This window comes from Rhinolophus sinicus, linkage group LG11, assembly GCF_036562045.2.
Source record: "Rhinolophus sinicus isolate RSC01 linkage group LG11, ASM3656204v1, whole genome shotgun sequence".
Taxonomy (NCBI): Eukaryota; Metazoa; Chordata; class Mammalia; order Chiroptera; family Rhinolophidae; genus Rhinolophus; species Rhinolophus sinicus.
This window is the reverse complement of record NC_133760.1, coordinates 9,885,465-9,901,414: the sequence shown is the minus strand read 5'-3', so window position 1 is coordinate 9,901,414 and position 15,950 is coordinate 9,885,465. Positions and strand designations below refer to the sequence as shown.

General features: G+C 43.4%; 1 protein-coding gene across 1 annotated transcript; it reads right to left on the bottom strand.

The window, feature by feature from the left end:
• Nucleotides 1-920: 920 nt before the first annotated feature.
• ETHE1 (ETHE1 persulfide dioxygenase) lies at nucleotides 921-15,747 on the bottom strand. Its single transcript, XM_019756597.2, has 7 exons — nucleotides 15,588-15,747; nucleotides 15,081-15,225; nucleotides 14,826-14,974; nucleotides 3,624-3,753; nucleotides 1,798-1,887; nucleotides 1,292-1,408; nucleotides 921-1,121 (listed from the first exon to the last, which is right to left on the bottom strand). Exons 1-7 carry the CDS (start codon nucleotides 15,666-15,668, stop codon nucleotides 1,069-1,071), a joined length of 765 nt encoding a protein of 254 aa, XP_019612156.2. The 5' UTR covers nucleotides 15,669-15,747; the 3' UTR covers nucleotides 921-1,068.
• Between the last annotated feature and the right edge of the window lie 203 nt (nucleotides 15,748-15,950).

Below are 15,950 nucleotides of genomic sequence, written 5' to 3'. Positions count from 1 at the left end.
TGGGAATCTGAAAGGAAGAGGGGAATGGAGATAGGGGCCTCTCCCCTCTAATGAGCCCTTTAGGCTCATTAGACCGGTTTGGGGAGCTGGGCAAGGGGAGGGGGTGCCCTGAGCTGAGTCAGAGACCCGCCCAGAAACGAGGGGAAGTGTGTCCCCTCCTCCCCACTTTCCCATGGGGTGGAGGGCAGAGGTTAAAGGTGTTAGCCAGACCCTTTCCTCTCTGGGCAAAAACAGGAAAATAACTAGTATGTGAGAAAGGATTATTGGATGTTAGGCGCTGTGCTAAACACTTTATACACATTAATTTAATTTCATCCTCAACAGTTTTGCAAAAAAGGGATTTCTATCTCCATTTTATAATTGGGGTAACAGGCTGAGAGGGACAAGTTTGTCTAAAGTCTACCCATGTTGTTAATATTAATGCCAGATTTGTTCTCTGTAACGTCCATGTTACAGAGGGTACCATTAGGCACACTTTCACTCCAAGCCAGCAAGTACTTGGAAGATCATTCCAAATGGTAGCAATGATAATAGTTAACACTGATAGAAGTCTGCCATGCATGCGGTGTGCCAATCACCTCACAAATATGGACTCACTAGATAGTCACATTACCTTATTATTATTATTATTATTATTATTATTATTTTCATTTTACAGATAAGGAAACTAGGACTGGAGAAGTGAATTACCTTATCCTGGGTCTCACAGGGGGAAGTGGCTCAAATTCAACATGGTGTTCTAACCCAAGGAGCCAAGAAGGCCCTGCCAGCTATCTGTTTGCTTCTGCTCTTGTGACTTAGAATATCTCCTACTTTGGGCTTGCTGGATCTCACCTGGCCTTTCCAGGGACCAGAACTAACCCCAGGCACCTCAGCTCAGAAGCCCAACTGGTTCCCCCAGAAAACAGACAGAAGTCAGATTCAGAACAAAAAAAAACAAAGATTTTTATTTAAGAAGCTCAAGGAGCTGGTGCGGGAAGGAGAGAGGAGAGAGGTTCCAGGGATGGCACCTCTCCCCTCACCCCACCTAGTGCATTTTCAATGGATATGAGCACCTGACAGATGATGTCAGGAAAGGGGAGCCTGGACCCCACAGCGCATGTTAGCTGGAACAGCAACGTCTAAAAGGAAGAAACCAAGGGTGAAACTAAGGGACCCTGGCAGACATTCCCCTCCCCCAGGCCCAAGTGGGGACCCAGAAATCCTAAGAGCCCTTCTTTGGGAAACTGAATTTCTGGCCTTAAGCCTCCTCCTCCCTCAGACCCAGGAGTCCAGGCTCCCATCAGCTCACCTATCTGCTTAGGCTTGGGCAAGTTCAGGTTGTCCATAACCTTGACAAATTCCTCACAGCTGAGGGTGAGCCGAGGGTTCAAAGTCCGCTCCTCCTCCACAGTGGACACTGTGAGCCCTGGTAGAGAGGGAGAGGAATGTCCACCAGTCCAGTCCTTGGGCCGCCCAGAACTACATTTCCCAGGATGCTTTGGAGTGCCTCTCTGGCCTGGGATTAACAGGCTTTTCCCAGGATGGTCCTGAGATTGCTTTCCCTCGTTGATGGGCACTGTGGGAAATGTAGTTTCACATAGCTCCCTATGCTCTATAAGGAAGGCCCAGGAAAACCCATGCTCTCTGGTATTCTAAGAGTCATAGTTTCTACATCTATACTCAGTACTTGATCTTTTTGGCCAGAGGAATTTCTGGGAATTGTAATCCCATGCACCATGAGGATTTTTTTTGTTTTTATAAATAGTATTAACAGTAAGTTTTCTAAGTGCCACACTTCCTCTAGGAAGCCCTCACCATGATAATCATGAGCAGGGTAGACCAGACAGTCTCCTGGAAGCGTGAAGATCTTTTCATGGACTGAGCGATATAAGGTCTTAGCACAGCCTGGGGAGAGAAAGGTCAGAGGTCAGTGGATCGAGAGGACAAGAGCCATCCCTTTAACCCCTTCTCTTAGGAAAAGGGTGGTAGGATAAAATCACTATAGGCAAACCCTCTCCTTCATGTCCTGCCAGTACCTCTTTATCTAGGTAGAGAAGGAGAGGGAAGGGCATTCTAGGCAGGTGGAACAGCATGTACAAAGAATTGGGGAATGGTTAAGAAATTCAGCATGGCTGTTAATTAGGTTGGGATGAGACGTTGAAGCACCAAGGAGTTGGTCCTCACTCTGGGGATGGGGAAAGGGTTCTGGGCAGGGAAGGTGGACTATAATAGAGGATAAGAAACTGAAGATGTGAGGCCAAGGAAGAGAATGGAGACATGGTTCCAACAAGAAGCCCCAAGTCCTCAATTGGTGCAGGGGCAAACCTCACTGCAATGTTTTTCCATCTTTCATTTCAGCCTAAATCCTTACATTTCGTGACTGTTGACTGTTGGGAGTGGAGAAAGGGGAGATTAGAAGCCTCAGAGAAAAAAAGACAGACCAAGATGGACAGATAAGGAGAGAGAGGGAAGAGGAAGCAAGAGGCAGCCTGGGGATCTGGTTACCCACTGCCAGCTCATCGTGGCTCTGCCTTCCCTCTCTCATCCAGTCTTGCCCTCCTGAAAGGCAGCTAAATCCTTCCAATCTAGTGTCAATCACACACACACACACATATACACTCACACTCAAAAACCTGAGATTCTGAAATCCCTTCCCACAGAGAAATTCCTGAATCTGACTGCTCCCAGCAGTTAAACCCCGATGTAACACAGCCCCCTAGCAATGAAATCACTGACTCTAACAACTTCCTAGCAGCTAAATCCTCATATCTAACTGCCCCCTAGCAGCTACACGCCTAAATCGGACTCAACACACACACACACACACACACACACACACACACACACACCTGCCCCTACCACATCTCCAGCAGCTAAACCCGTTATGGGATTTTAAAATATGTCCACAAACACTTTGACACTCTTCTCTTCAAAATGTTGGCACTTAATTCCCATTATTTTGACTTAATGGCCTGGGCTAAGTAACTTGCATCTAATAAATCAGATATGGCAGAAATGACCAAGTTTAATTTCAGAGAAAGGTCATTTTAAAAAATTAGGGCCTCTCTCTCTCTCTCTCTGATCCTTCCCTCTGGGAGAACCCAGCTGCCATGTCGTGAAGACATTCAAGCAGCCCCATGGAGAGGTCCACATGGAGAGGAACTGAGGCCTCCTGCCCACAGCCAGTGCCACCTTGCCAGCTATGCTAGTGAGCCACCTTGGAAGCAGATCCTCTCACCCCAGGCAAACCTTCAGATGACCGCAGCCCAGGCTGACAGCTCGACTGCACCCTCATGGAAGACCCTGAGCCAGAACCTCCCAGCTAAGCTGCTCCTGGAGTCCAAGCTCTCAGAAACTGTAGATAATAAATGTTAATCATTATTTTAAGCCATTCGGTTCTGGGGTAATTTCTTTCACAGCAATAGATAATTATGAGCTAAACCCCTCAATCTAACTGTTCCCTCATCAGCTAAGCCATAAATCCAACTTTTCCCCCACACTAGCAGCTCAAATGCCTTGAGTTTAATCCTGACCCCTTGAAAGTTTAACATTTCATTCATTCATTCTTGCAACTGATACTTAAAACCATGGCACACACATAACTATACTAAGATCTCAGGCTGCAGGCAGGGGCCTGTGACCTTGCTGGAAGTCCGTCCGCCCACACCCTCGGATGAGCAGGGCATCTCCAGTGAAGGCCATGCTGTGGTCATTCAGGACGAAGGTGACACAGCCCGGGGTGTGCCCAGGGCTGGCCCGGGTCTCCAAGGCCTGGTGGGGAGGGAGAATACAGATAGTCACCCAGAAGCCAATGGCTTTGCCCTCGTGGTGAAACTGGTTCCAGGAGCCCCCACCCCACCTCCAGGTCACCTCTAGATAACCTTTCTTTTGTAAAAAATTAAGTTAGATTTCCAGGCTCAAACCTCACACCAGAATAAATTGCAAATGAATTAAAGGCAATAAGATAAAACCATAAAACTGTGATAGCAACAAAAGTACAAATGAATATATGACCTCTGGTTAGGGAAGAATACTAAACGTGAACCCTAAAGTCATAAGTCATTAAGGAAAAGATCAATGGTTTGACTTTAAATCATTTTGAAGTTTTGGAATGACAAAAACATCATAAACAAAACTTAAAGGGAACAAATAAGCTGGGGAATACATTTGTAACACATATACCACACGGTGGTCAGTATACTTCACATACCAACAGATCTCGCAAATCAACAGGACAAAGAGAAGCATATGGAAGACTAAACAGTCATTAAAATTATCACTAAAATAAAATATAATGGTAATATACACAAATATTTAATGACATGAAAAAATGTTTAATATCCAGTAAGGGCAAAAGCAGGTTACAAAGCCTTTTGTACAGTGTTATCTTTTTTAAAAATGTATTCATTAAATATATATTGTTCTTTAGGCTTTTCCTATATTACCCTTTTTTATAAACAGTGAACATGTAACTTTAAAATTAAAAATAAAATACAAAATTCAGAATACACTAAAGATCTAAACATAAAAAAACAAAAAATCTAGAAGGAAATATATAAATATATATATATATATATATATATATATATATATATATATATATAAAATATATATTAATATATACAATCTTGAGTTAGGGAAGGTTTTTCTAAGCGTAAGAGGAATTCAGGTGCCTTAAGGAAAAATGGTGTCAGATGTGACCACATATTAGGTTGGTGCAAAAGTAATTGCGGTTTAAAATGTTAAAAATAATTGCAGCAAAAACTGCAATTACTTATGCACCAACCTAATACTTTCACTTCATTACAGAAAAGAACAAAATCAGAGTTAAAAGATAAAAAAATTCAGAGATAATATTAGCAACATGTATAAAAAAGTATAAAGTGTGAATATCCATATTATATAAACAGCTGCTAAGCATCAATAAAAAACCCCCCAAAAGAAAAAAATAAGCTATTCATAGAAGGGGAAACAAATCATCAAAAAACATCTGAAAAGATGTTTGATCTCCCTTCAAAGAAAGGAAGGGAAGGAGAAAGTTCAATTTAAAAACTCTTATTTTTCACCTACCAGATTGGCAGCTATCAGAGTAGCTTAGGGTGTTTGAGGCAACCCCTTACATTTTCTGGGATGTGGGTACAACTCAGTACAGCCATTTTAATGGGCAACTTAGCAGTGTCTATCAATATCTCAAATGTGCACACTTTCTGACCCCTCAAAGCCACTTGTAAGACTGCCATTAAGAACCCCTGACCCAAATGGATGCAATAATGCCCACCCCGGGAGTTCTCATACTCTAAATCCCCACACTTAGTTCAGGGAAGCAATTGTCAGGAAAAATTATTACCCTAATGATCTAACAACCACTTGTAAGCTTAGTTCCCACTCCCACATCACTCCTCCAATCTTAATAGAGACCCCTCTTACCAATTAGCGTCCTTGTCCAGGTCAGTCATCTGCTGATTATTGAAGGATACCATGTGCAGACCCTGTTTCTCCACCCAATATCCTCTCACAGATCTCCAATTTGGTTGGGGGCATCACTGTGCCCAGCAAAGAACTTCCCCAGCCTCCCTGCCAGCTTGGGTGGCCTGGGACACAGTTCTCTGGCCAACGAGATCTCAGTAAGTCTCCTAAAGATTTCTGGGAAAGCTTTTCCCTCCTTGATAACAGGGACTGTCACCTCTCCTTTCCATTTCATCTGGCTCTGAACACAAGGTGTGATGGCTGCAGCTGCAGCAGCCACCTTGCAACCATGAAGGAAAAGCCAAGAGAATCCCACAAATGATAGTGCTGTCAAATCAGAGAGAGCTGACTCCTTCCAGATTTTCTGTTACAGCAGATAATTAAATTCCTATTTTTTTAAGCTACTGTATCGGTTTTTCAGTTAATTTCAGTCAAACACTTTTGTAACTCATACTCAAAAGGATATATGTGCAATGCAAAACAATTACAAAGCAAAATCACAAATCTTGTGGGAAAAATCGCACCCTCCCAAAATGAATATTACCTTTTGGTGATAGAGGAGTGATCTTTCACTTTTTATTTTGTGTGTTTCCATACTCTCTTATTTTAAAAAACAAAACAAAAAAACTTGGGTGTCTTTTGAACTGAAAATATAAATAGATATTCAGGAATAATGTTCAAAATACTTAACCATACTTATGGTACTGTATTGGCCACTCAGAAGCACAACAGCTGTAAATAACTAGTACAGTTAGAGTACATATAAGGTGTGTGTGTATGTGTGTGTGTGTGTGTGTGTGTGTAAACTGAACAAAATTTTAATATCAATTCAGCAAAATCCCGCTTGCCACATGGATTAAGATTCCTTAGGCCCTTTGGACTGAGTTTATGTCGCGAGTGGCTTTGCCTCCCTGTGTAGCTGACCTTTCCCTTCTCTGAAATATCTGCCCCCATAATCCTGCGCATCTCCCGCCTCATCACGTCCAGCTTGCACCAACCACCAGCCTCCTCCCTGGCCTCCCAGCCTCCAATCCATCTCCCACATGAAGCCAACCCCTCAGGGGTTCCTATTCCTATCCTCTCTGCTCAAAACCCTCCTCGGCCTGACTTTAGAGGGGCTCCTCAGCCCCTGCTCTGGTGCCTGCCCACCTTTCCTGCCCAGTGGCCGATAAAATCCTCCTTTCTGCAACACAGTCCGCTACTCTGAACCCCAGGGTCATTTCCAGAAAGTACCAGGCTTTTCCACACCTCTTTGCCCATGCAATTCTCTCTGCCAGGTACATCTTCTCCCATCATTTGGGTCTACCTATTCTTCAAGAGCCCTGACATTGACTGACCCCTTCTCCTGTACCAACCTGTCTCTAAATGATTGACACAGCTATATTCATTCAGTCCACATACATCCTTATGAGGTAGGTAGCCATCCTGTCCTCATTCTACAGATGAGGAAACTGAGGCACAAAGTGAGAATGAGAATGAACAAACTATAACTATATGTGACAATATGAATGAATCCCAGAAATATAATGATGAGCCTAAAAAGTGGGCTAGACACAAAAAAGTGGAGTGGAGTGGAATAAAACAGAATGGAGTAGAATGGAATGACATAGGAAATCTCAAAGTGCCTGATTGTAAGAGTAAGTGTTATTTCATGAAGCTGAGGATTCAGTTCTAAATCCAGATGTAAAATATTTATCTCTTGGCGGGGGCACATGGACTAGTGGTTATGAGCAGTGTCTGGAGCCAGATGACATGGGCTCTAAATTTGGCTCTATTACCACTAGCTGTGTGACCTTGGACAAGTTACCTCACTGCTCTGGGCTTCTCTGCTCATTTGTAAAACGGGGATAATTGCCCCCATCTCTTAGGGCTATTATAAAGATTAAATAATTTTGTCTATGTAAAGCATTTAGAAAAATACCCAGCACACAATTGCTATATAATAAAAATAACAAATAATGTTTTCAAATTTGAAAAACACTGATCTAGTGGCACCAACCACATGGCTTCTTGGGTTCAAATCCTGGCTCAGCCACTTTCTCAGTATAATTTTTGGGCAAGTCACTTTCACTCTCTCTGCACTTCCTTCTCTGTAAAATGGGAAAAATATTTTTTATCTCACTATGTGGTTATGAGGTTTAATGAGACCTATTTGTCAGAAAAGAGCTAATGAAGGCCTAGTGGTCAGGTTCAGCCATAGAAGTGCTTTGTGTGGACTGCTCAGTAGTTATTAGAAATCTGAATTTGTTGTTTACTCTTAAAAAGTGGAAAACGTCTCAAAAATGTATACCTGCAGCTTCTATTTAAAAACAAACAAACAAACAAACAAGAAGGCTTGGCTGTGGATAGGTTACATTCCTAAACATGAATAATCAATTTGAATTATGCAGTGGGTGTCCCCTATAAATAGGGCATGTACCCTAATATTTGCCACACGCTCTACCGCTCCCTGCTGCCTGCAGCAAGCAATATTTGATTATGAAAATCCTTCTAGATAAATGCTGCAAAAACGCACTTACAGAACTTAGCAAAATGCCTGGCGAGATGCAAACACTCAGCAGTTGTTAACTATTATTAAATTATTATTAACTAATACAAAAATATCTACAATCTACTTCAGTTGATAACAAGAAGTTTTAGAAAAGCAAGTTAAATGACACCTTGAAGAAACAATCAGACACATCCAGAATGTGGGACATTCTATAAGACAACAGGCTGGACGCTTCTAAGGTCAATATTATGGGGCAGCAAGGATATGAAACTTCTAGATTTAATAGAGAGTAAATAGACATATGAGGTCTGACACTTAAGTTTGTGAACTCATCCTAGAAAAAGTGCTACATACCTCATTGCTGAATATCACTATGGTCACCTTCCAAGTACTCCCCTTGGGAAGCTCTGCACCAACACCAGCGCCTAGTCCACCCTTCAAAGCATTTTTGGAACTTTTTTTCTGGAATGGTCATCAGAGCTGTCATCGTATTACCCTTGATGTCCTGAATGTCATCAAAATATCTTCCTTTCAATATTTCCTTTATCTTCAGGTAAAGAAAGAAGTCATTAGGGGCCAGATCAGGTGAGTAGGGAGGGTGTTCCAATACAGTTATTTGTTTACTGTCTAAAAACTCCCTCACAGACAGTGCCGTGTGAGCTGGTGCATTGTCATTACTCAAGAGCCATGAATTGTTGGCCAAAAGTTCAGGTCATCTAACTTTTTCATGCAGCCTTTTCAGCACTTCCAAATAATAAACTGGATTCACATTTGTCCAGTTGGTACAAATTTATAATGAATAATCCTTCTGATATCAAAAAAGGTTAGCAACATCATTTTGACTCTTGATTTGGACTGATGGAACTTTTTTGGTGGTGGAGAATTGGCTGACTTCCATTGTGTACTTTGACGCATTGTTTCAGGGTCATATTGGTCACCCATGTCTCATCACCAGTGATAACATGGCCCTAAACATCGTCGTCTTGCCTCTCTAAAGGGTCTTGGCAAACTTTGACTCTCCTTTGCTTTTGTTCATCGGTGAGCTCCTTTGGGACTATTTTTGCACACATCTTTTTCCTGACAAGTTAAGATTTTCCTAACTGCTTTTCTATCAATGTTTACTTGGTCTGTTATGCTTCTAATAGTCAACTGACTGTTTTGACACACAATTCAACAAATTTATGCAATGTTTTTGTCAGTTCTGCTCGTTACTGGCCACCCTGACCTCTCTTCATCAGTGACATGTTCTCTCCTCTCAGAAAAACATTGAATCCATTTGTTCACTGCTGTTTTCTTCATGGCATTATCCCCATAAACTTGGACTAACATATCTCTGATTTCTCTTCCACTCTTGCCAAGTTTAACAAGACATTTAATGTTTATTCGTTGCTCTAATTCAAGCTTAGACATTCTCGTAATAGCACACAAAAACACCCAACAATAATGAACGCCACTCAGCAAGACACCGCCACATATCAACACGAACACAGCTGTGAGACACTGATATACCAAGGCTATGAAACCTTACTGAGTTATTTGTACAGCGCTGCCAATGTAAGTGCACGGTGGTAAGTTCACGAACTTAATTGTCAGACCTCATAGCAGCCAAGTGCCATGTGTGGACTTTGAGTGGGCCCTGGTTCCTAAACACAGCTGTAAAAAATGAGTCCTAGGGCAACTGGAGAAAGTTCAACATGGCTGGATTTAAGAATTGTCTGTTTTGTTAGGTGTGACAAGATTTTGTAAAAGAATGGTTAGCAAAGTGTAGTCAAGGGAACCCTGAGGGTCTCCAAGATCAAAACTACTTTTACAATAGTATTAAGATGTCTTTTGCCCTTTTTCACTCTCACTCTCCCATGAGAGTTCAGTGGAGTTTTCCAGAAGCTCTATGACCTGTGATAATGTCATTGTTCTGACAGCTGAAAGGATGTATGTTTTTATAGTCTTGTGTCCTAAAAAAAAGTCTCAGGCCAGTTGGCTCAATTGGTTAGAGCGCAGTGCTCATAACACCAAGGTTGCCAGTTCGATTCCCACATGGGTCAGTGAACTGCAGCCTCCACAACTATAGTGAAAACCACAACTTGACTGGGAGCTGAACTGCATCCTCCACGACTAGATTGAAAACAATGACTTGACTTGGAACTGATGGGAACACACTGTTCCCCAATATTCCCCAATAAAAATTTTAAAGAAAAGTATCAGCTTTTACTTCCAATACAGTAAATATTGCTAGATAGAACCCACATAAACAAAAGCTTTGTAAGGTCCTCCAGAATTTTTAAGAGGTTTAAGGAGTCATGAGACCAGAAAGGTTGAGTGTGCGAAGTACTGATATAGGAGAGAACACCATTATTCTTAGCAGCTTTTAGGGGTGAAATGTCTGCAAGTTAGCTTTTGCATGCGAAGGGGGAAAAGTATATACAGAGAGAAAAACAAGGCAAATCTGCTAGAAAATATCAGCAACTGGTCAACATTAGGTGAAGAGTAATGAGGATGTTATCGGTACTATTATTTCGATGTACTAGAGATGTGAAAATATTAAAAATAGAAAGTTGTACTAATATACTACTGTATGTCAACTATAATTGAAAAATAAATTTCTAAAAACACAAAAATAAATACATAAAAAGTTGTGAGTGGCAGACACCTAACACCTTGACCTAAAGCAGCCTCAACTGTTCCTGAAACTTGAGTGATCTCAGCTGCAGAATATTCCAGCTGGGCCTGCCTAGCCCCCATTCTTTCAACACATTCATTCTTCTCTTCCATGATGCATCAAACACGGGACACAACTCCCCAACCGTTCTTTTCCGGTTTCCCGCAGCAGCGATATGTTCTGAAACTACCCCCATCAACTAAACCCCACTAAAGGGATCACATTGCAAGCCCTCAGCTCTCTCCCCCTTTCAGTTCCCACGGCCCATACTGCCCCCTGGTGGCAAGTAAACTCTCGGCTTCTTTCCCCTTCAATCCCCAGGTTTATTCTTTTGCTCCATTCTTCAAAAGTACTTAATCTTGGTATAATCATGCATTGTTTCTATGCCCTCTAAACTCGAACACCCCAAATGTCATTTTCTATTGTAGCTAAATACTCAGAACCTCCATCATCCAAGACTTCTTCCTTGTTTTGTGGAAATAAAATAAGATGGAGTGATGGATAGATAGATGTGTATGCTGTAAATTTATTTTTTCCATTTGTATGCTTGAAATTTTTCATAAAATATAAGGGTGAGGAAAAGATTTGTTCCACAATTCAAATATTTAATTCCAAATAGAATGAAGCACTGAAATCCTTATGTGGGCCACTGGTGATCACCTGATTTCCTGTGTCTGCCAGAAACAATTAAATCAGACTCTCCAAAGTAGGACCTGGAAAATGTCTTGAGCAGCACCCCTCTCAATCAGCATATTTAACAGGAAAGACTAACTTTCTGAATCTACCACCCCTCAAGGGAGGTAAAATGTCCAAGACTCTATCACTGCCTATTAAAACAAAAAATTCATTCTACAATGAAACCATCCAAATTTGGCCCACTGTGAGTGTAAAATGTACAGCCAGTTCAAAAAACTGAAGTCGAACATGTCAGTTATGTGATCTGGCAATTGCACTCCTTAGAACTGAGGGTAATGTTGACCAAGAGATTTGTACAAGAATCTTCATAACAACGCTATTCATAATAGCTCCAAACTGGAATCAGCCACCAAAAGGAGAATGGATAGGTTGTCATAACTTCACACAATGAAATACTCTATGCCAGAAGTTGGTAAGCTATGGCCAATGCACCAGATTTGTAAGGCCTGAAAACTAAGAATCATTTGTATACTTTGTCATGGTTGAAAACGAAATCAAAATAAGAATATTTCATGACACGTGAAAATTATTGAAATTAAAATTTCAGTGGCCACAAATAAAACTTCATTGGAGCACAGCCATGCTTATTCATTTATGCATCGTCTGTGGCTGCTTTTACACCAACAGAACTGAATAGGTACAACAAACACCATATGGTCTGCAAACCAAAGGTATTTACTATCTGGTTCTTTACAGAAAAAGTTTGTCAACCCTATATATTGCAATAGAAGGAAAGAATTACAACTGTATACAACATATGGACAGTGAAAGAAGCCAGACACAAAAAAGTACACACTATATGATTCCTGTTTAGAACGTCCAGAACAGACAGACTAATCTATGGTTAAGACAGAAGAATGGTCCCTTGGCAGAGTGTCAATGGCCAGGAAAAGGGACAAGGAAGCCTTCTGGGGTGAAGGGGTAAGTTCTGGATCTGCATCTGGGTAGTGGATACTCCAATGTTTATCAAGCTGCACATGTACAATATGTGCACTTTGTACTATATTATACTCGTATGTACGAGGTGTGATCAAAAAATACAGTGAATGTTTAAATTTTTTAAAAAATTTTTACAGTAAAAGACACATTGCCATCAATCCCCCTCAAAATACTCCCCTTCACTTCGAACACACTTATCCCATCATTCTTGCCACTTTCTGAGGCCATTCTGGAAGTCCTCTTTCGCGAGTGTCTTTAGTTGCACTATTGTGGCGGCTTCAATATCCTGAATCGATTCAAAACGTTTTCCTTATATGGTCATTTTGACTTTGGGGAAGAGCCATAAGTCTCACGGTGCCAGACCTGGTGAATAACGTAGATAAGGACACACCATAATGTTTGTATTTGACAGAAATTGCCATATCAGAAGCGATGTGTAACATGGAGCCTTGTCATGACAAAAGATGAAGTAAAGACACTCATGAAAGAGGACTTCCAGAACTGCTTCAGAAAATGGATATAGGGTAAGTGTGTTTGAAGCAAGGAGAAGTATTGTGAGGGGGATTAACGGCAATGTGTCTTTTACTGTAATACATTTTTTAATGTAAACATTCACTGTATTTTTCGATCACACCTCATACGTTACAATTTAACTTTTTTAACGTGTGAGGAGGAAAAGGGGGAGAAAGAAATGTGCCCATCTCTGAAGGTTTATAAAGAACTCAGGTGAAAACCAAAAAAATATACATTGAATAATCATAATGACAGATAATAACAAGTGGTGGCAAGGATGTGGAGGAACTAGAACCCTCATCCACTGCTGGTGGGAACATTAAACGGTACAGCCACTTTGGATAATAGTCTGGCAGTTCCTCAACCTGCTAAACATAGAGTTATCATATGACCCAGTAATTCCATCCTAGGTATATACCCAAGAGAAATGAAAATACATGTGTACACAAAAACTTGTATGTGAATATTCATAGCAGCAGTATTCATAATAGCCAAAAAGTGGAAACAACTCAATTGTCTATAGACTGATGAATGAATAAATAAAATGTGGTCTATCTATACAGTGGAATTATTATCCAGCAAGAAAAAGAAATGAAGTACTGATCCACACGACAACATGGATGAACCTTAAAAACATTATGGTCAGTGACAGAAGCCAGTCACAAAAGGCCGCATATTGTATGATTCCATTTCTATGAAATGTCCAGAATAGCTAAATCCATAAAGACAGAAAGTAGGTTAGTGGTTGCCTAAGCATGCAGGGGTGAAAGGGGGAGGGGCTGGGGTGATAGCTAAGGGCTGTGGGGTTTCTTTCTGGAGTTATGAAAATATTCAAAAATTGTAGTGATGGATGCACAACGCGGTGAATACACTAAGTCACTGAATTGTAGCCTTTAATGGGTGAATTTGATGGTTTGTGAGTTATGTCAATAACGCTGTTTTAAAAAGCAAACACTGAAGCTAAATCTACCAATGCTAAAACCTTCAACATTCATTCATTGAAAACATCACTCATTCAGTTTAACAACAGGCTCATTTTGACACAAAATCCAACCATTTCTAACTCTTCTAAGGCTTTTCAACCCAAGAAATGCTTATGAGCACCTGACTGTTGAGTGCAGTTTACATAAACGTACAATGAAATTTTTTTACCTGCTTCCAGAAAAAGGCTTGAAATAAAGAGGGTGTAACCACTGTAGCTGAATCCTCTGACCCCATCCCCACCCCAGCCCTCATTTCAGCTAAATACTCTGACTCACATCAGCCATCCCCATTTAGCAAAACCTTCTAACCTGGAGGCTGAGTCTTCACCCTGTCACCTGACATTCTGTCCCCAAAATCAGCCAAACTCTCTACATCTTGAGCAACTCTGATCAGAGAAAAGTCCTGCCAGCTGTTTCCCTTCCCTCTGAGGACAACTCCCTCCCCACCACCCCAACCCCCGCCCCAGGGCCCTCCCCACCCCTCCATGTTGCCCCGGGTTGAAATTCTGGCCGGAAACGTGTGGATTATGCCTGCAGCAAAGAAAGGAGGAAAGGTAGGAACCTTTCCGGTGTGAGGCAATAGCAGGGCTGGGGCCAGACTGCTGGGTGAGGCAAGACTGTACCCAGAGGGCAACATTTAAGGAGGTAAGTCACTGGAAGGTACCCACCCTGAGAGTGACCACCTCCTTAAATGTTGCACCCTAAGCACCTCGCTGGCCTCAACCCAGTCCTGCCCCTGGGCAACAGGATGCTACTTTCGCCAACAGTGGCTCTCAGAAGACAAGGCTGGGTCTCTTTCTCAGTCCTGGCCAAGGCATTCCAGCCCCGTCCACTTTTATGGAGATGCCAGGCCAAAGGAGCAGCTCCAAAGCCATAGGAAACTCTGGAAGTGCTATTGACTTAAGGGGATGGGCCAGAAACACACCCACCCAGAGCCTCTTGCCCCAGTGCCGCACCTGGGTTAATGGCTCCCTCCTCCCAGAGACAGAAACCTGGGTCAGGAACCCAGGCCACCAGCCCCCTCTTCCCTTAAGTCCAAGAAGTCCAGCCACCACCCTCTGGGGGACCCAGCATCCAACTCACGAAGCATCCAACTCACAAAGCGCCCGAAGTGGATGGACTGTCCATCCTCTATGTGCAGGTCGGCCTGGGCCCCGCTAAGGCGGGAGATGACAGACTGGCAGCCGGGTAGTAGGGACCGGAGCAACCCCGAGCCCGTAACGTGGTCCGCGTGGCAGTGGGTGTTCACTAGGAGAGAGAGGAGCGCCAGGTCGAGGAGGGCAGAGGAGACGCAGGATTCCCAGCCCCCCACCCCGGCCTCCCTTAGATCTAGGAGTCTGGTCCCCAGACTGACCAGCATACAGCAGCCGCAGCCCCAGTTCTCTGACCAGCTGGGCATCCCGAGGCGCAGTCTCCAGAACCGGGTCGATAAGAATGGCCTCTCGGGACGCTCTGTCACCCAGGAGGTACGTGTAGGTGCAGCTCTTGGGCTCAAACATCTGGGAAGGGATTGAGGGGCTGGTGAGAGCGCAGAACCAGACCCCCACTCACTGGGGACTCGGGGAGTCCAGGCCTCGACTCGATTCCCTTCCTAAGATCCAGAAGCAGAAACCCCAGACACTTCCTTCCCCCAGAGTCAGGAGTCTGGGGCCCCAGCAACTTGCTCCATCAGAACCGATCAGTCCCCACTTTCTAATACCTTCAAATCAGGGTCCTCAGCACCCACTTCTGTAAAGGACCCAGGAACCAGCCCGGAGCCCAGGGACTCCCAGATCTCTCCCGACTTAAAAGACCCAGGAGTTCCATCCCTGCCGCGGCCCAAGGCCCAGTGATCCGGCTCTGCCGTCCCGCCAGCTCTCACCTGCCGTAGGAGGATGGGGGCTCCAGCCCCGCTGTGTTGGCTGAGCTGCCGCCCTGCGACTCTCAGTGCTGCCGCCGCCATCGCGCCTGTGGCCGGATGGGGACTGAGCCAAGGCCAGCAACCTCTGAAGCAGGGTACACCCAGCTGACCCGGAGAGAAGGGGAGGGGGCGGGGCCCGCGGAAGTGAGGGCGGGGCCCGCCTTAAAGGAGACGCAGGCCCGGAGGTGGGAGCAGGACCCGGCCCGGTGGAGCTGGGCTGAGAGTGGTGGGGAGAGGTCAGAGTCCGAGATGACAGTGAGACCCAGAGAAACAGGGCGAGGGAGAGATTCTGGGAGAAGCACAGACAGGGAGAGAAGTATTATA